The 21,725-nt window shown below is 41.7% G+C and overlaps 1 protein-coding gene across 1 annotated transcript in view; it reads left to right on the top strand.

The window, feature by feature from the left end:
- Nucleotides 1-19,382, top strand: part of PRIMA1 (proline rich membrane anchor 1) — a 370,760-nt gene extending 351,378 nt beyond the window's left edge. Inside the window, exon 5 of the mRNA XM_069637976.1 lies at nt 11,377-19,382. Within this exon, the coding sequence (XP_069494077.1) occupies nt 11,377-11,473 (97 nt within the window). The 3' untranslated portion in view covers nt 11,474-19,382. The remainder of the gene's footprint in view (nt 1-11,376) is intronic.
- The last annotated feature ends 2,343 nt before the right edge of the window (nt 19,383-21,725 follow it).

Genomic DNA, 21,725 nt, shown 5'->3' with positions numbered 1-21,725 from the left:
ATCCCCTTTCCGCCAAGGTGGTGCCGGTATTTTACCGGCATGAGCCATGGCGCTAATAGCGCCATGGCTCACCGCCTACCGTGTAATGAGGCCCATAGTCTCTGGCCTTGAGTCCAAGGATAAGTCTTGCAGCCCTATTCTGGATTAGCTGGAGGGGGCGGACAGAAGAAGGTAGATTAAGGAAGAGGTTTTTGCAGTAGTTCAGCCCGGAGAGTAACAGAGCTCTGGAGACATTAAGCTTCTGGGGAAAAGTGAGGAAAGGGAGGATGCCTCTGAGGTGGTAGAGTTGGAAATGGGCCTTCTTGGCAAGGTCCAAGATGTTAGGAATGAAAGAGAGAGAGGAGTTGAAGATAACTCCCAGGTTTCTGGTTTCAGGGGAAGGAGAGGGGGAGAGAGCCCATCAAGGGGGGCCAGAGTGAGGGGAGAAAAGAGGGAACAGGAGTCCCGATAGGAAGAATCTCAGTCTTCGTGACATTGAGACAGAGATCATTGGAGATGCACCAAGACTGGATGGCGTAGAGGCAATCAGGAATGACAGAGGAAGTCAGAAGAGATGCAGAGGGTAGTCTGAAGAAGAGTTTGGTATCATGAATAACACTGGAAGTGCGGGGAAAACGTGGAGATAAGGTGAGCAAGAGGGGCAAGATATGTGGTAAAGAGCCAAGGTGAAAGGATAGAGCCCTGGGGAACGCCACAATTGGAGATAGAGGAGGGATGAAGAAAAAGAGCCCATTATTATCTGGGAGGTCAGCCATTCCAGGGCCCGCTCTGAGATACCAGGGGTATCATGGAGCTATTTTATGAGGATGGAGTAGTTGACCGTGTCAAAAGCAGAGGAGAGATTGAGTAGAATGAGAACAGCGGGTGAGTTGGAGTAAAGAGATGCGGGCAATTCTTCACAGGTGTTCAGACGAGCAGTTTCCGTGCATCTGGATGCTCAGAATCCAGATTGATGGTCGTGGAGGTGGTATTACCCGAATTGTTCATTTACAATTGGTCGAATTATATAATTGTTTCACGTAACAGGGGTCCGAATTGACTTTCTGCACAATCGACCGTATGTTCATTTATATATATATATAATGGGTTGGGGTAATAATACAAGGGGATTGGTTGGGGGTTGGGGTGGGGGTTGGATTGGGTCGAGGGCTGTGGGGGGTTTCCCCCCACATATATATCCTAATTGACCATTTAAATTTGGTCAATTGTGCAGAAGGTCAATTGTTATTCGAACAATTGTCATTCATACAATTCGTATACAACCGCAGAGGCAACCAACAAGCTCAGTGTGCTGGGTCAGTTGGGGGATGACCAGCTTCTCTCGAGGTTTCCCAAGGAAGGGGGTGATAGAGATAGGACGGTAGTTACCCAGATACGAGGAGTCTGCAGTAGGCTCTTTCAGGAGTGGCGCACAAGTGAGTGCTTGAGGGAAGATGGGAAAGACCCAGTGGCATTGACTTTGAATGTTTTAAGTTGCTAATAAAGAAGAACTACACATCTAGGACACTAGTAAACATAATGGGTCATACATAATCGCCAGAATGTTACTGTGCACCTCGTGTGGAAGTTAGATTTGTGGTGAGCTGTGCACAGGCTCATCGTTACTTAGCCATAGATCCTGCAGACAAGGTGAAGCCTGACACTGAGGCGCTGGTTTTAGCTCCTGCTCATTGAACCTTCATTTCCAGCCCTGCAGTGTGCATTGGCCACGGTCTCTGCATGGGCTAGCTCATTGTTATCCATGAACCTGATGACCCAGATGGACAGGGCTATTTATCAATTTTCATGAATAACAATGAGTTGGACGAATACAATGCTGGGCACTCATGCTGACCATGTCTGCACACTGCTCCACTCAGCCCGCATGACATTGTTGCAAATTCTCTACTGTAGTAGCCATCAGGGTGGGTCACCAACAACTGGACAGACAGGGGCAAGGCCAGTGGAAAGGCCAATATCGAAGACGAGTTCCTGTCATTAGTGACAACCTGTATCAGACAATCTTATTGCAGTGTTTAATAGGCAACTTAATCAGTTAAGTAATGGTTTTGTCAGAATTGCGTGATTTGTTTGCGGCAGAAAAATCTGCCACGGAAATGTTCGCATGGGAAATGTATTCATCACAAATGTTCGTACATTTCCCATGCGAACATTTCCATTACAAAACTGTACATACATACACCCCCACCCACACCCACATCACACCCACAACACACCCCCACCACCCTACTTACCTTTCCTTCCTTCGCATTGTGTCCCTGCAGCGCCGTTTCCCTTTCACTTCCGTGATCAGGAACTGGCGCCGCAGGGTCCTTTTCTTTTTTTTCTTCTGTCCGGTGTGCTGCGGGGCTGTCCCCCGCAACCCCCGCTCACTATACTGCACAGTGTAGTGAGCGGGGTGTTGCGGGGGACACCCCTGCAGCCGCCGGCTTTTTTTTTTTGTTGTTGCTCGTGTGAGCTGCAGGGGTGTCCCCTGCAACACCCCGCTCACTATACTACATACTATAGTGAGCGGGACTTTGCAGGGGGGACCCCCACAACCCCCAGCTTTTTTTTTATTTACCGACCCACCAAAACACATACCACAAAAAGTTCAAACCTTTGGTAGTTCGAACCTTTGGTGGTATGTGTTTTAGGTCTTTTTGTACAGTCGGTAAATTCTATTCAGACATTTTGTCCTAACGCAGTTTTTCCTGCATTTGTCCATCATGTTACCGCTGGAGGAAAACATGCTTGCTTTTTTTTCTGTTGATAGATAGTTAAGATGTTCCACTTGCCACCGAAAGGATCAGAACAAATGTTAACGATAATGTGTATTAAAGAAACACTTAAACATTTCATTTATTTCAAGACACAACTAATATTTTATGACGATTGGTATCTGTAAACCGCACAGTGGATCCATCACACTCGATTAACCAGTGACATTTGCAGCTTTAACCACAAATATGTTGACACGGTATGGAGCAGCCGTGGGTGGTGTCAACAGTGGGCCGGGGGTTGCCCACCCGAATGTGCAAAAGGCATGCTAAAAAATATTTGGGCCCTGGCACTTATTTTCTTACTGGTGGGACACCCACCTTGGGGCTCGGGTTTGGTTGTTTACCCAGCCATTTACTACCCAGGGTCATGGTAATCCCTGTGAAATTCCCGCCCACTAAGTGCCCCTCCACCCCCAATACACATCCTCCTGGAATCTCTTGAGATAGCTCTATCAAGCAGTAGCATAACGCTTTGGCATGCCATTGTTACGTCTAAGCATTCTGCTGAGAGTTTATGGCGCAATTTCAGCTCTAAATGCACAACTGGTGTAATAAAAATGTTTTAAACAAGAGGGTCTACAGCCATTTGATATATACTGCTCCTTACACGAACGTCCTATTGAAACCAAGCATTGGCATAGCCAATAATTGTGACTTGTGCATAGACATTAGATAAGCATTTGCCAGGCACTATCGTATTACCAGATAATCACACCACTGTCCAGCTATTGCCACCTTACGGCTTGGCACTGACCTTATGGCAGTGCCTGACACATGTCTACACATGCCTATGCAAAAGCCAAATCTGTTGGCTTTGCCAATGCTTGTTTCTGTTTTCTTTCAATGGTTGTTTGGAAAGGCAGGTCTCCTCTTGGTATGGTCTCCTTTTATTCTCTTTAAAATGCTGCCTTACTCCTGTGTTCGAAACACCATAGAAAAACAAACAAATACATACATACATGTAATATGACCAGCAGAACTTTAGACTCCACAATTAGGCGTGTGATGAGACAGCGTTCATGGTGAGCGCCATTGCACTACTGCAAAAAGATACATTTTTGATGCATTTTTGCATCAGGGAAAAGTTTGCCCTAGTGCTAATAACATTTCATATTATCACTAGGGCAAACCTGCCGTGGTGCAAAATTGCAGTGAAAATGCATCTTTTTTGCACTAGGGTAATTTGTGCCCTGGCGCTTTTAATATGCCAAACTGCATTTGTCGAGGTGCAATGTTTTTTTAATGTGTCCCATTGTTTTTAAAAATAGGGCACACTTTGCCCTAGTGCTAATACCGTGCAAACTTTGCACTTGCATCGGTGCAAACTTTCTGTAATCTGGCCCCAGGTGGCTAGTCGCCCGTTTCTCATTAGTATCGGTAGCGTGCAGGGGGCCTCGACAGTGCATTTTTGCGCTCCGGTCAAGCCCCTCTTGAAATGCGCCGGTCACCTTTGAAATTGAGGTGACATGAGACTGAAAAAAGCTCATCCTCTCAATTTGATCCATTTAAAAAAGGCTTAAAGTTAGTTTCAGCTCAGTTCATGAAAATACGTGCTGGTCGGAAAACCATAGTGCGATTTGAAGGCAGAGCAAGAGAGCCGCACAGAAAGGTGTATGGCCTTGTGTGCCTCACTCAGCCTTCAAATTAGTTGTAAAGTCCCCTGCTTCTTTAAAATGAAGCTTGTACGCTTCATCTGACACTCTTGGAGGTTTAGAAAATGAAAGGCATAGTAAGTACACATAGGGACGAAAAGTCAAGCAGTTAAGAGGCTGTGATACACTTGTAAAATACGGGGTACACTCAGATCAGTAAGGTAAATAAAGCACCCCAGCTTATTCAACCAGACAAATAGACCAATACAACAGAGTCATTTCTCCCGCTCCTGCAAAGGGCACCAAAAAAAAAGCATTGCTCTAAAGTGCATGTGCTACAGCTACCTAGAATTGGTGCACTGAAGCTACCCAAAATGGATGCCCCATAGCTGCACAAAAGGGACGCCTTAATTCTGTGCAAAATGGATACCCTAAAGCTGTCCAACATAGATGCACTGCAGGTGCCCAAAATGGATGCCCTAAGGTTGCACAAAATGGATGCCCTGAAGCTACCCAAAATGGGTGCCTTAATGCTGCGCAAAATGGATGCCCTAAAGCTGCACAAAATGGATGCCCTGAAGCTACCCAAAATGGGTGCTTTAATGCTGCGCAAAATGGATGCCCTAAACCTGCACAAAATGGGTGCACTGAAGCTACCCAATATGGATGCTATAATGCTGCCCACAATGGATGCCCTAAACTTACCCAACATTGATGCACTGGAGCAACCCAACATGTATGCTAAAATGCTGCCCAAATTCGATGCACTAAAGCGGCACAAAATGGATGGAAAGCCATGCCAAGAGAAGAAAGACGGAGAGCTATGCCATCAACTTGTGCGTCATTAAAATCTTCTAAGTCTTTGTTGGGGTAGCCTCTCGCCTGGAGCCTAACAAAAGGTGCACCCTCTCCTCCAGGGAGATCCAGGCTTCTGTGCACCTGATGTTGCTGGTGAAACTCTGCCAACTAAGCCAGTCTGAGGGCACCAGGGATATTACAAAACACACACAAACACCAAGTGAGAACAGCCAGAGCCCACTGTTGCACAGCTCCACGCACCAACACAAAGGCTATTTAAGAGACAACAGTACTATATCCCCACCAGCCTACTACCCCTCTCATGATGCCTCATCATTGACTTTGCTGGCAAGGGCTGATGGGAGTTGTAGTCAAAAACCTTGCAGAGCCTCGGCTCCAGGGGAACCATCTTGTTAGGCTTGTGTGTATTCTCTATGTGTTCACATAGTTTATATAAGTACCTTACGGCTTACCTAACGTTGCATAGCACAAGCTCTACCTACGGGAGTTGTCTTGCTCACCGGTTCTCCCCCTCTAGCAAGAAGTCAAGTCTTAACATTATTTAGGTTTATTTTCTATTATCATTTGATGAATTCTATGATGAAGGTATCAGGTAATAATATCCCTATATATATGGCCGCTGTATATAATGTCGCCGGGAAAAGGTTGTGGCAACATTATATAGATGACCATATATATGGGGGCAGGGGCAGCGAGACCCCCGCAACCCATGAAAAATAAAAAAAGGTTTGTGGGTTGCGGGAATGTCCCCCGCATGTTCCATGTAATAATGTCCCCACAAAAAACAGCTATTTTTCTGCTATTTTTTTGTATGGCTATACTTTTGAGGGGACATTATTACATGGAACCCATGATGAGATCTTACTGCACATTGGCTGACCAATGCTTGTTAAAGATGTGATTGCCCGTAATCTTTGTTTGGGGAGAAGTCCCTTTTCCATGTGTTTTTCAAATATTAATAATTCAAGAGTATAAACAATAAAAAGTACCAAACACAAGTAAATATTTAATGTCTACAGACTCTGAGAAACCAAATAAATAGAATTACTCATATATTGGATAATAATTACGTACACGGTGTAATTTTAGAAAGATAGTGAAACCATAATGATTATAAAAATTGAAATGGATTCCAGGGTTAACCTACAATTTTTAATTTACCTGTGCATAGCTATAAACTTCTCTTGAACCTGATAGCCTCACAGAAGTGAAATGTACAAGGTGCATATAAACAAACCTCCAACACTTGGGAATCCCGCTTATATATATTGTAAAAGCTGCCAAAGTCCTTAAAGGTCTTTCCATTGCTCGTGCAGGCCGGTGTGTCTCCAAACCAGAGCTAGAATTGACTGCATTGTACCTTTTACATTCCCTCATGTTAGTCCAGCTACACCGCTCCCTGCGCACTGTAGGTTTATATGCTAAGTTGGTCTTCTGAAGCTGTGGTGCGAGGAGGAAATCTGGTGGTGGTGTGTGCTCCGCGTGTTTGTTCCCTCGGCTTCCCCGCCTTCCGGGTGGCCGGGTTATGGAAAACCATCACGGCGATACCATCAGCATGATTTCCACGGGTACTCATGCAAGATCAGTTCGCTTTCATTAAACACAGCAAGCGGTGAATAGGGCTATTCCAGGACGGGCAGTCGGCCCACACTCCTGGTGTTCCCTCCTTTTGAGGACTGGGTATGTATATGGTTCATGTTTATAAATACATGAATGTTAGTCTTTTGAAAAGTAAATACTTTGCAATATTAAGCATTCACTCTTTTATTATAGACACGTTTGTCAAATATAAAGATCATGGGTCATTGCTTTGTTCCCAAGCTGCTCTTTATATAACAAAAAGTGGTCAGGGTTCCCCTCTACAAGGAATAACAAAGCACGATAAACTGTCCTGTGGGAATGTACCCACTCAGAGTCCACATCCACATGTTTTAGCTCACGGAAGCTTTCACAAAGGAGGAATATCCATTCGCATATCAGTCTTTGACCCGCCCAAATGCTATTGCAATCCTCTTTTGAATAAGAGTACCAACAGCAACCTCAGACACGTGTTTTGGCCTGGTCGGGCCTCATCAGTGAGGTGGAGCTGTGCCTCTCTGAGCACAGTGAGCAAGGGGTCCATGTCTGGATAATCCTAGGTAACTAAGGGTAACCAACCCCAAGTTCCATTTTACATACAAAACAGTGGTTAGTTTGCCCTTCTGAAAGGAAGAACACAGCATGATAACCTGTTCTGTGGGAATATACCCACTCAGAGTCCACAGCCACATGTTTTAGCTCACTGTACCTTTCCCAAAGGAGGAATAGCCATTTGCATATCAGTCTTGGTCCCGCCCACTTGAGCAGTCCAGCACCGAAATGCTATGGCAATCCTCCTTTCAACAAGAGTACCAACAGCAACCCCAGCTACCTGTTTCGGCCTAGTTTGGCTTCATCAGTGAGGTGGAGCTGTGCCTCTCTGAGCACAGTGAGCAAGGGGTCCATGTCTGGATAATCCTAGGTAACTTAGGGTAACCAACCCAAGTTCCATTTTACATACAAAACAGTGGATAGTTTGCCCTTCTGAAAGGAAGAACACAGCATGATAACCTATTCTGTGGGAATATACCCACTCAGAGTCCGCAGCCACATGTTTTAGCTCACTGTACCTTTCCCAAAGGAGGAATAACCATTTTCATATCAGTCTTGGTCCCGCCCACTTGAGCAGTCCAGCACCAAAATGCTATGGCAATCCTCCTTTCAACAAGAGTACCAACAGCAACCTCAGCTACCTGTTTCGGCCTAGTTTGGCTTCATCAGTGAGGTGGATCTGTGCCTCTCTGAGCACAGTGAGCAAGGGGTCCATGTCTGGATAATCCTAGGTAACTTAGGGTAACCAACCCCAAGTTCCATTTTACATACAAAACAGTGGTTAGTTTGCCCTCCTGAAAGGAAGAACACAGCATGATAATCTGTTCTGTGGGAATATACCCACTCAAAGTCCACAGCCACATGTTTTAGCTCACTGTACCTTTCCCAAAGGAGGAATAGCCATTTGCATATCAGTCTTGGTCCCACCCACTTGAGCAGTCCAGCACCGAAATGCTATGGCAATCCTCCTTTCGACAAGAGTACCAACAGCAACCCCAGACACCTGTTTCGGCCTAGTCTGGCTTCATCAGAGAGGTGGAGCTGTGCCTCTCTGAGCACAGTGAGCAAGGGGTCCACTTCTGGATAACCCTAGGTAACTTAGGGTGACCAACCCCAAATTCCTTTTACATACAAAAAAAGGTCAGGTGGCGCCCCTCTGCAAGAAAGAACATGGCATAATAACCTGTTTGGTGGGAATGTGCCCACTCAGAGCCATAGCATTTCGGTGCTGGACTGCTCAAGTGGGCGGGACCAAGACTGATATGCAAATGGCTATTCCTCATTTGTGAAAGGTACAGTCAGCTAAAACCTATGGCTGCGGACTCTGAGTGCGTACATTTCCACATGTTAAGAGTTAAGATAGGTTGTATGTTGTTTACATGAATTGCCAATTTCACAGCAGTCACCTTGATGTGCTTGCTTTACTGTAAAATGTGCGATTAATCATTATGTACAAAAACAAAATAAATATTTATTTTCTATTTGAATTGGAGTGTATGTTTTTGGCATGTCATGATTTCTTTTTTTGAATTGTATTTTTGTTCTAAAGATGGATCGCCTTGGAAACATTTGTGTAAGCAATAGCAATAACTTCCCATCCAAAGAATTGCTATGATAAATTTAGGTCTTGATAGTGTGCTTTGCTCAGCAGGACAAGTGTGATGTTCTTATTATGACTACAATAAATAATAAAATTGGTCATTTTTTTGCCCAGATTACAAACCATGTTCATGGTTCTAAATAGTAATGAACAGAAAAGTTCCTTTAATTTCTTGTAATATCCTGCCATACCCAGCTTTAAGTTCTCATTATGTATAGCTTGTTCGTAATCACATGGGTGATCTTGCAGGATCTAAAAAGCTGGGGCAAATATTTGCATCGTCAGGCCCAAGCTTTAAAATGTTTTACCTCAAACAAACAGTTTCGGCCCTAAAACTGGGTTGAACACTTAGAATGTTAATGATTGCTATTTAATCGTAAAATCGAAAGAAATCACATGTTACTGATATTTACCCTTAGACACAAACAGCTTTTGATTATTTATTCCCAATCCCCAGAATATTTTGTAAGGATTAAGGCTTTCACTGCCAGAATTTATGCAATTGAGCATTGCACATTTGGGCACATTGCAGGGGACAGCACTTATGGAGGGAAATACATTTGTTCACACACCTATGCGGTCATTGCATCTCCTCTGCCAGGACTGAACCATTGGTATTGGAGCTAAGATTATGGGAAAATCCCTCTTTATTAGTGGATCTGTAATATTTAAGGCACCTGATTTCTCTGCAGCTGGCCCCTTTGTTACCACTAGTGCTCACCTAAGTAATTCCTTGTGACAGGCTAGAGTACAATTCTAGGTTTATGGTAGTGTACTCTTAAAGGAGGAAATGTATCATTTTGGTATCCTGGGTTTACAACAACCATGGTTTAGTCTTTGACAAATTGGTCAACAGCTTTTCATCGAGTTGACCAAATACATATGTATGTATATATGCATAGTAGGGTTTAGGGCTGCTTAGGGGTAGACACAGGGGTTGGGGGAGGAAGGGAAGCATGAGTGAACCCCCTTACCAAAAAAAGAAGGGACGTTAACCATGGTCAATGAAAAAATGTTGGCCAAATGTACAATGACCAAAACAAGGTTTTTGTAACACGTAGAACCATATTTTTAAGAGCTACGAAACAGAATTAAATCAAAGAGGGGACCCTTGTTTACCTCTATCAGAATTAAAATGATATTAAGCAAACTAGAGGAAAAATTGAATCAAAATGAATTTGGAATGGTATGCTTTATCACCATACACTATATTTTGGAAATGTACAATTCCCATAAAAGTCTAAATCAAATTTAAAAAATAATAAGCACAATTTAAATAAACTCTCAAAGATAATAAATGCATTTAGTACTTTATGGGTTCATGAATTTACTGCAAAGCATAATTTCAAAACCTTTACATGGCAAAACACATAAATAATTAATTAAGCAACATCTCATGCATCAGTACAAGATGACATTTGATTAGAAGGAATTTTTCTCAGAACAGAACTTCTATTCCTAAAACAAATAGATTGTGTTTATTACAAAAAAAAAATAAAAGGTGCATTCAATCTTCTCTGATGTTAGCATCACCTAGACATTCTGCACTCTCGGAACTTCCCCAACTTCATCTCGAGGTCCCCATAATTAGTGGCATCCATACCTATTCCTTCCATGGCTAATATGACAAGACTATTTCTCGAATGTACTAAGAAATACATTCAAGAAGAAAAATTGGCCATGATCAAATTGCAATATCTGAACGGCAAGACAATTTGGATGCTTATTACTCATGACCGGGTCAAATGCACAACATGTATGAATTTGTATTATTGGACTCTCTCTTGATGATACAGTCCTTCCATGTATTTTAAATATTATATGCAGGATTACAATCCCAGAACTGGAATCTTCTTATTTTTGTTGCACTGAACAAGAAACTTTCTTGCATATATTTTCACTTATGTTTTGACAACTACAATATGAGACATAAGCAGTGTCAGGATTTCTTACATTTTGTCTCAAACGGTAATGTCAACTGCAGGAGTATTTTACTAGGTTTTTATTAAGTATTGATATTTCAAATCAGTAGCAGTCAGGCTGCTGAGTACTTATCACTGAAAAAGTACCTCTTTTCTGGGAGTGCTATTAAAAATATTTGAAAATGTAATTTTAAATGTCAATTTATTGGGTACAGGGCTAAGACAATAAAATGTGAATATGTTTGAGACTTGGCGCATGCATATGAAATGAAATTGAGATATTCTTTCTGGAGAGAAGCACATTATCTATACATTTATGGTAATATATTTACTGTGATTTACAAATTAATTTTATTAAATCATAATTCTAATGGTACTATAACGTGCCGTATTGTGAAAATAAATACTTGATAGGATCTCAGATTTAAATTAAAACAACTATTTTTATTAAATAAAAACATTAATTATTAATTATGAAGAACAGGTCTTTCAAAATAATAATCACATAATTTTTTCTTTTCTCCTTTTACATGTATTACTTTCTACCAAAGGAAACCGCTACGGAAAGAGGAGAATGGAACGAGTCGAGCTGAGTATGCAATGAGCTCCCAAAACAAAGTACTTGACGCTAACAATGCAGTCGTCTAAACTTTGGAAGCAGATCAAGTGGATGGTCTTAAACTTTTAAGAGTGCTGCATGGCACTGGGAAAGTGTCAAAATGGGAAAACAGGAAGAGCCTGAGGCCCGGCACTTGATTTTCTAAAACAGGAAAAAAATGGCAGCCACGCCGCTTGTCTCCGGAAAGAGGATTGTGGACCTCTCTGCAACCTTGCTGGTTGTGGAGCAGAAGATAGACCTGCAGGTGGGACTACTTGGACAGGTGACTTGATATAGATATACTCAATGCATGATACCTCTGCCTCCTCCCGCGTTGGTGGACAGACAAATGGCAAAATGACCTCAATAGGACTTGACAGAGTTCTGCCAAGGAAGCCGCAGCTCTGGGTTTCCAAACATAGTGTCTGGACTGTGCCACTCACATGACCTGCTTGGACAGAGTTATAATTTACACCATATCAGCTTCAGGTTATTTTTAAGATGAGAACTCCCATAATATGGCAAGCAACCAAAACAATTGCATGGGCCCAGAGAGGATCCCAGGAAACAGACCTGCCGTCTAATGACTATGCAATTTCCGGTGGCTGAAGACTTTTCAAGAATGAAATAAAAGTTTGATCATTAGTGATTGGTCAAGAAAATATGGATAAATATCTTTTATTAAGGTGCTTTACACACATAACTTCCTTTTACTGCTTATTATTTAATTCTTAGCTTTAAAAGTTCTCTTTTCTTTGTAGCATTGTGTATTTACTACAGGACACACGAGCACAGTCCTCCCTCTTGACAGAATTTTGTTTACATTTTGGGGTGACCATCTCCGCTTGTAACTATTTTTGAGGTTCATCACCAAGACCCGAAGTTGTTCCAGTGCCCACGGCCTGTGTGCCACCCTGGGTATGCTTAGCAAGTCAAGCGTCTTAAACGCTAACAAAAGGCAACGTCTACACCTGGGACAGGAATGAAAGTTCACCAGTGTCATTCCCAGGATTTTCCTACAAAGAGATTGCCAATTGTGCCAAATGATGTGTGGTGGTTTTGCGTCATGCCTCTGCAACAGGGGCATCAGTTCACGCAAAGCTAAGTTCAGAAAATTCATTCCACCTAGGTGAAACACAATTCTCACCCATGAAGAGAGAGGCCACTGATCTATACACGTTGTCCTCCTCCGACAATAAGCTGTTAACTGTTATATATTTTTTAAATAAAAGAAATGCTTATTTGAAATGTATAACTCACTGAACCTACTGTACAAGGGAAATTGTGGCATTGCTGTGGCTAACATACTGCTATCTTTAAATATCTTCCAGTCTGTCGCAATTTGTTAGGTAAAATGTTCTCACTGTTGTATCGTCAACTTGTCTGACACTCTTTCCTTGCAGTTTTACATTACCTAATGGATTTGTCCATCATGTGTATATATTGATCTGCATCTGACTACAGGATAATCTGCTGCTATGACACTGTTGTTGACAGAACTATGAGCCTAACATGTGTGTTCAGCCTTTTCAATTTCACTCACTCTCTAATGAGTAAGCTACGCAGATGCGCTTCAACACATGCAAGAAAACCAGCTTTTGTATTGATATTGATACTGATATTTTATTTCTCCACGCTCGTACACAAGTGTTTCAGAGCGCGACCAGACAGAGGGAGGGGAACAGGGGAGAACAAAGCAGCGATCTTACTAGGCCCAGTGACATTGAGAACGCGCAAGTACATGCAAGAAGTACAGTAAAAGTTGCATGTTCATGCCACGAATCTCATATGGCATAAACGCAACACCACATACACATCCTTTTGTTCTGTAACTGGATTGGTGCACAGTACCTTAATCAGTAATCAAATAATTAGGAGCTAATTTGCAAAGAGGTTGCTGGGAGTAACTTCGACTTACTCCTGGAAATAGACCAGCAAATCAGGAGTAATCCAAAGTCACTACCCGTAACTTCTATGAAATCTTCAGTGAAGTTTATTCTGATAAAAATCCATAAACCGAATAACAAACAATACACAACGCAATACACAACGTTATTACAATGTTCAACAATGATTTAAAGACAGTTCCAGTAAGTCAGAATTCATAAAGAGCAATGTAAAAACATTAAAATGACATTATAAAAAACAATGCATGTGTTATCACATCTTGCAAGCAGTTTATTCCGTCGGTACCAGGCTTTTCTTCAAAACTCTACACAGCCCCAAGACACTGGGGTGGTTTCTGCACGCATCAAACCTGCGTTTTTAAGCAAAAGTACAATAGTCCTTTTTCTTAATAGTCTCTGTAGAGTTACCGCAGCTAACTTCTTTGCAAATCGACTCGCAAGTTTCACATTTTAATCTAATAAACAAGCAGTTTGCTCAGACAGTTAGCCACAGGGTTATATGATATGTAGGAGTTTGAGTATTTTAAATGTAAAAAGAAAAAAAAATGCCATAACACGTTTTGTTAAGCTATTCTATATCTGTTTAATGGACATGTCTGTATATACCAAATGTTCTGCTAAAGGGAAAAGGTTTGGAACTGGTGCATGAGTAGAGAGCGAGTTTGAGAATGCTGACACGAGACGCATGTCCTAGCCTTGCAATGTGTACCTTCTACCGTGTTTTATTTTAATTTCAAGGTAGGTGGCAGATATGTTTTGGAGGCATGTTTTAACTGTCTGTAGATGCAAATATGTGCTCTAGGCCAATAAGGATTATCACAATGTGTGCGGTTTTACACAAACAGCAGTTAAGACACAATGTAGCAGATATGAATGGAGTTCCACTCCCCACGCCTCCGTACCTAAACATGAGTCATTCTAGACCTTGATAGGGTAAAATGCAGTCTGTTTTTTATGTCTATACTTGGCTTTCTGCCAAGACGCTAGTGGATGTTGAATGTAATTCCATTGGTCATGTGAAGTACAAAGCGCAGCCTCAGTATGTTTTATGTTTTTCTGGGAACTGTTTTCATGGGGAATGACACACTTTCTCTACATATACACAGTAATACCCGCTTCCTACTATCCCCAGCATGTATGCCCCTGTAGCATTGCTCTTATATATTTATAACGCGTTTAATACCCCAAGGTTTCTAAGCGCGGACCCGGGGATTGAACCTCTGTTGCTCCACCCCGTCTTGCTTCCAAGCCGAGCGCGTCACCCCTCAGATATCCTCCCGAACCGCACTGCAGGGCCAGATCCTCCAGCTCTTGAGCACATTTTCTTTTGAGTGAAGCAAAGTAGAGCAAGTTCCTTGGTCTTCGTGCCTGCACTCAAGTTGTATTTTAGGAAGAGCAGCTAAAATGTGCCCTACCATAGTGACCAGCAGTGACATACCCAAGCTTCTAAGGCATAGCTATTCATTACGGGGCTCTCCAGAAGTTTTAGACTACAACTTGACTGATTCTTCACCACTGGCTGTACTGTTAGAGATCATGGGAGTTGAAGTCCAAAACGATAGAATGGCATCAGCTCCGAGGACAAGAGAATGGGGCTAATTCACAAAGCTTTTTTTATTGGTCACAAGTGGAATGGCGATGAAAAAACGTTGTTTGGTCATGTGTAAATTATTCATGATATGCTAAAGAAATCAAAATTGACAACTACGTCATAAAATGTTTTGTGTGTGTTAGGTATAGTACGCATGTCTAACGTATACACACACACACACATAAAATATGATCAAGCATGAACAAGGGGCTACTCCTCGGGGGGATATTTCAAGGGCAACATGCTCCTCTTGGAAACATGACGGCACAGAGCAGCACAGGCTTGATACATGGATCGTTTCCTTTTTTTTCTTTATTTTTTTTCTTTTTGCTAGAGGATGTCCATAGTCCGGCATGAAACACATTATAAAAGAAAAACATAGTAGGAAATGGGCCAAAGGTTGTTATTGGAAATGACGTATGTGCACAGACAAACAGACACCACAGACGGTTTGGTGAACACATAACACTGTAGCACAGGTTTTCTCTTTTGTTGCCAGTGGCGTGTCCAGGGAGTAACCGGGGGTGGAACTCGCTACCCTGGAATCTGACTGGCCACCCCAGGTGCCACCACATTATCCTAAACTATGATTATTATGTGTGTGTGCGCTCGTACTTCATGCCACTCCTGCATAAATCAGTGCCCCACTTGGGCCGCCCCAGTCAAAAAAGTCCGGACACGTCAAAGTTTGTTGCCGCACAGCAAAGTACTCTTGGTCCAGCTTGACGGAAGGCCAGACTTTTTTTTTTATTGGCAAGCAGGATCCCTTCCCATTGAAAATGCCTATTTCTGTGTGTTTGGTGTTGAACATAGGATATTTTCTGTTTTGCCATCAGCCAGGTGAAATGTCACTACTTAGGCTATGCAACAGCACCTCCAATGAACATGTTCTTTGCTTTATGTGCATTGCACGCAGTTCAAGATTAATTTTACAGCATGTGTACATGCATACTTCACTCTAGTACATGTATGTGAATTGCGAACATGCTCTTTGCTTTATGTGCATTGCACGCAGTTCAAGATTAATTTTACAGCATGTGTACATGCATACTTCACTCTAGCACATGTATGTGAATTGTGAACATGCTCTTTGCTTTATGTGCATTGCACGCAGTTCAAGATTAATTTTACAGCATGTGTACATGCATACTTCACTCTAGTACATGTATGTGAATTGCGAACATGCTCTTTGCTTTATGTGCATTGCACGCAGTTCAAGATTCATTTTACAGCATGTGTACATGCATACTTCACTCTAGTACATGTATGTGAATTGCGAACATGCTCTTTGCTTTATGTGCATTGCATGCAGTTCAAGATTCATTTTACAGCATGTGTACATGCATACTTCACTCTAGTACATGTATGTGAATTGCGAACATGCTCTTTGCTTTATGTGCATTGCATACAGTTCAAGATTACTTTTACAGCATCTATACATGCATACTTCACTCTAGTACATGTATGTGAATTGCGAACATGCTCTTTTTTTTATGTGCATTGCATACAGTTCAAGATTAATTTTACAGCATCTATACATGCACACTTCACTCTAGTACATGTATGTGAATTGTGAACATGCTCTTTGCTTTATGTGCATTGCATACAGTTCAAGATTCATTTTGCAGCATGTGTACATGCATACTTCACTCTAGTACATGTATGTGAATTGTGAACATGCTCTTTGCTTTATGTGCATTGCATACAGTTCAATAATCATTTTACAGCATGTGTACATGCATACTTCACTCTAGTACATGTATGTGAATTGTGAACATGCTCTTTGCTTTATGTGCATTGCATACAGTTCAAGAATCATTTTACAGTATGTGTACATGCATACTTCACTCTAGTACATGTATGTGAATTGTGAACATGCTGTTGGCTTTATTTGCTTTGCATACATTTCAAGATTCATTTTGCAGCATGTGTAAATGCATACTACACTCGAGTACATGTATGTGAATTGCGAACATGCTCTTTGCTTTATGTGCATTGCATGCAGTTCAAGATTCATTTACATATGTATGTGAATTAGAAAAGAAAACCTGTGACTTACACATTAGTGGAGGCATAATTTATGCATGGCGTTAGTTACTAAAACTTTACTCAACTATACAGGTACTCAAACTATACAGGGCCTTTATGAAGCTTCCATGTCATGGAATATTGGGGACACGTGTCATGCATTCACCGACAATGGTTGTGCAAAATACGATGTGCTGGAGAATTGCCCATCTGCATAAAAACACTGAACTTGGAGTCACATGTAGAGTTAACTGCAACAACTTCAATTAGAAAAGCTTTCTATATACAACCTGCATTATTTCGTTTTCCACCAGAGGCCAAACACAGTACAATTATTCTTAACCCCAGAACCATGTGTTTGGAACTCATGTAAACAAAGTCTGGTCTTTTGAAAACATGCTGGTTTACAGACCTAATGGAACAGACTTTAGTAAAATTCAAAATTATTTTGTAAGTAAACTGAACTGCTCTTTGGTTAGAGCCAAAAGCAATCCTGTGACGAGTGAGGTCAGTCGCTTAAAGCCTTTTAAAAGTAGGCTAACTTGCCCAGTTTACATCCAAGGCTGCAACCATTACCCTGAATGCTTCAATAAAAGGGGCTTATGCAGATACAAGGAGTTTAAGAGGCTTTGTGAACTTTATCTTTAATCAGAGGTCCAGAGTGCTCTCCGGCTAAGCCTTTTGAAACATCTTCTCATCTTGACGGAACAAGGCCTATGCTGAAAAGATATGTGTGCAACATGAGACTCACAGCTACACAATCGTCCATTCTTCCGAGATCACTGTGGTCCCATTGCTCTGGGTAGTGCCTGTTCCTACAGCACATAGAAGCCGAACAACGCTTGGCAATATTTGAGCATGTTACAGATGTTTGATCTCAGAATTGTTTGTTCTGTTGTGTTTGCATGTTAGGCTCATTATGTACTCGTGGTTCTTTTTATGACTGTCAGAGTGGCATTGCCTGTGCTTAGCTTTACCCTGATGAAGCGTGTAGGCACAAAACACAGGTAAACAAAGGCACAGGTGAATGGACGAAACTTTAATTAAAAAAAAACAACATTGTTTCTAACTTAACTGAAAAAAATGAGAGTCAACCATTATGCAGTTATTGTTTTTCATACTTTTCTCCTTTTCCCCTTTTTTTTCTTCTCTATTTTCTTCTCCTCCTTCTTCCTCTTATTAATACTATTGGTAGTATTAATAGTGGTAGTACAGGCCTTGAACATTCTTTCACATCCCACTAGACCTGCGGGGAGAGTTCCTTAATTTACATACTCGATCTAAAAGAAATGCATTCGCCCCATTTTGACAAAATATTTACCAGTGCTTTCAGTAAAATGGTGCATGTTCCCATATGCCCACGTTTTATATTTACTCATTTACTTCAGTCAAAGTTTGTCTCCAGTAAATGTCAAATAAATGTTTTAAACATCCCCATACTCGCCAGCAAGGTCAAGTACCATGCACATGGTACTCACCCTTCATAAATTCTCCTAGCCAGTGCGGGTGGGCTAGTAGATTTTTGCAAGCCCTGGAGAAGGAGGAGGGATACGAGTAGCTCTAGTATATAGTGAACACTAGTGTTAATACTAATAATATAACTAAAAAGAATTCTAAAAATTGCAACAATACATCATGGATGCAACCAATTGAAAGTCATGATTTGACAGACAAAACATACAAACCACGGCAACCTCTCAGTTAATACTATTTAGGACTTTTTACAAATACTATTTTCTGGGGAATCCAAACTTTATTAAGATTAATTTGCTGTAGCACAGACTCATGCTTTACATCCTTGCTGTGGAACTGTACAACACTTTTCATTCATCCCACCCTCCCCCCACAAAATGAGGTCATTAACACTTTTAATCAACTTGCAATTAAAAAACGATTAGAATTTGACGGCAATTGTGCATACAAAAAAAAACAACTCCATCGTGTCAAGAGCCGAAAAATAGTTAGGATGGTCCTGACGCGTAATAGTGAAATGGATTTGGTATGGGAGCATATTGACGTGAGCATTACAACATATAGGCGAACATAACGCAGCATCTGTACAAAGTATATGATTTAAACTGTATGTATACGATGTTCAAAAAATGTAATGCATGAATGTAAATATTCTTAAGATATGCCTTTTGGAATATGTGCCGCGTGTACAGACTGAGAGCCGTACTGTTTATAGCGCACTTGTAACCGTGGTTAAACAACTACAGTGACAACTACTATACGATTATTGTTGTTAAGTTTCTCAAAAAAAGCCATTAATGTATATTATTTCAAATGTACATATTGGTATCGCACAGTAAGCATCTTCCGTACCAAAAACGAACATGTCGCATATGCATATTGTGTAATACCATGTTTAAAGAAGCACCTTGCATATTATTTTTTATTTTAAATAAAAATGTAATTAAAAAATCTGTATAATATATCTTTATGACCATCCGTAAATCAGGTAATGCACAAATTGCATAGGACTTGAGTGTGCATAAGGAAGCCAAGGAAATGTAGAGTAGTGTGACAGCAATCTGGAGTTAAAAGGGATGCAAAGTCCCATTATTTTTCATAACCTTAAGAATGGGAGGATTTCTAAGGCAAAGAAAGGTATCAGGTAATAATGTCCCCATACATAATGTCCCCATGCATAATGTCCCCAAATGGTATCAGGTAATAATGTCCCGATACATAATGTCCCCATACATAATGTCCCCAAATGGTATCAGGTAATAATGTCCCCATACATAATGTCCCCATGCATAATGTCCCCATATATAATATCGCCGGGAAAAGCCATTGGTGACATTATATGTGGTGACATTATGTATGGGGACAGGTTGCGGTGATGTCCCCTTCTCCCCGTGTAAAAAAGAAAAAAAAATCAGGGGTTGTGGGGGTGTCCCCCACATGTTTTATGTAATAATATCTCTGCAAAAAATGGCGACATTATTGTCAGGAGACCTTTTTGCAGGAACATGATTACCAAAAGAAACATATACCGAAATTCAATCCATTTAAAAACAGTTTGCTCATTTGGTTTCAGGGATTCAGTCCATAAATAACAAATAGTATATATTATGTAATATATATTACATAATATATATCATATGATGATAATGATGTGTTATTTATATAGCGCCTTAAACCAAAGCGCTTTACAGAGCACATATTTACATACAATATCACCCAACCGAAATTGGTACTCATTTATCGACCTCGGAAGGATGAAAGGCTGAGTTGCCCTTGCCGGGATTCAAACCTGCGACCTGCAGATCAGGCTCAGATTGCAACAGCGAGCGTTCAACCCGCTGAACTATATACTATATAGTGTTATGTAATATTATATAACATATATTGGGCCTCATTAAAAGTATGGTGGTAAGGTAACAACGGCACCGGTTTTGCTACCAGCACCGTTGCTACCGTACCGCGATACTAGGAGTTCTGCTTGCGGGTGCCCTTGCAGCCACCAGGTCTGTCCTGGTGGCCATACCGGCACCCACGAGCAGAACATGATGGTATCACCGGTACCGTTATTAACGGTACCAGTGCTACCATCCTCCCCATTCCCATTGAGTCCTATGAGGCTCAATGGGAATGGGGATGTACCGGGACCACCACCCACGAAAGGGCAATTACCGGGTCCGGCTGGGCCGGATTAGCCCGGTAATGATTAGCCCGGTAATTGCCCATTCGCGGGTGCCGGACCCGGATGCGAGTTTGGAGGTAGCCTTGTCGGGTTTACCAGCAATTATATAACACCTTATTGAGTCATTTAGGGCCTCATTATGAGTTTGGAGGCAGCCATGGAGCTGTTAGCTCCATGGCTGCCTCCAAAACGGGCTCCTTTACCGGGTTCCTGCAATGGGGACTTACCAGGTCATTCCAACATTGGAGGACCAGGTAAGTCCTCCTTGTAGGAACCATTCCCCATTCCCAATTGAGCCCCCATAGGGCTCAATGGGAAAGGGGATGGAGGTAACAATGGGCACATTATAAGGGTCCCGTTGTTACCTCCCTCTTCCCCTCGCGAGACCCGGAAACGACGTCTGGTTTTACCAGACGTCTGATCCGGGTCCCGCGAAGGGATCCTCGTAATACGCGCTCTCGGAATGAAGGGGGCGGGTCCTGTACTGGCCCCCTTCATTCCGGGAGTGCACTGGTCGTAGTGAGGCCCTTAGAGTTTTGAGGCACTCCTTGCAGGAAATCCGCGTGCCGTCATTTTTATTACAACATGAACTATACTGAGAGATATGCACTCATTATGGCCTTACTATGGCAAAGGCGGTAGAGTCATGCCAAACATTCAGAAATACCATAGGTAATATTACCGTAATACCGCTTGTTTATGTTTCAGAAAAACTTGAAAATAAATGTCCAGTGTTTGTTTTTTAAAGGATGGAACTAGGACAGAAGTGGTTAACACCCAGGAGATAAATGCACAGAAGGGTCAGTGACTATCCTTCAGTGCATTGTACATCCAGCGGGTTGTGTATGATTTCCAAATTAAGGAGCAGAAAAGGCTCATGTATGTATGCTTAGCACCTGCCCTCACTAATTATTTACAAATGAGCAGACTGTGGAAGCAGTCATAGTTCATTCGCACAAAAGGCTTTATTGCATTAGCTAGTAAATACCACATTTCATATTGTTTGCACATTTTTCCTAACATTCTGATAGTGATGCACTTTCTGAAGTTGATCCTAACTACTTGTTCAAGCTCATTTGTTAATGATTTGGGCAAAATGAAAGTATGCTTTGTACCACTGTGTA

This window comes from Ambystoma mexicanum, chromosome 14 (assembly GCF_040938575.1).
Source record: "Ambystoma mexicanum isolate Mex_15411 chromosome 14, UKY_AmexF1_1, whole genome shotgun sequence".
Taxonomy (NCBI): domain Eukaryota; kingdom Metazoa; phylum Chordata; class Amphibia; order Caudata; family Ambystomatidae; genus Ambystoma; species Ambystoma mexicanum.
The sequence above is the reverse complement of the archived record's forward strand: the minus strand, read 5'-3'. Positions and strand labels throughout refer to the sequence as shown.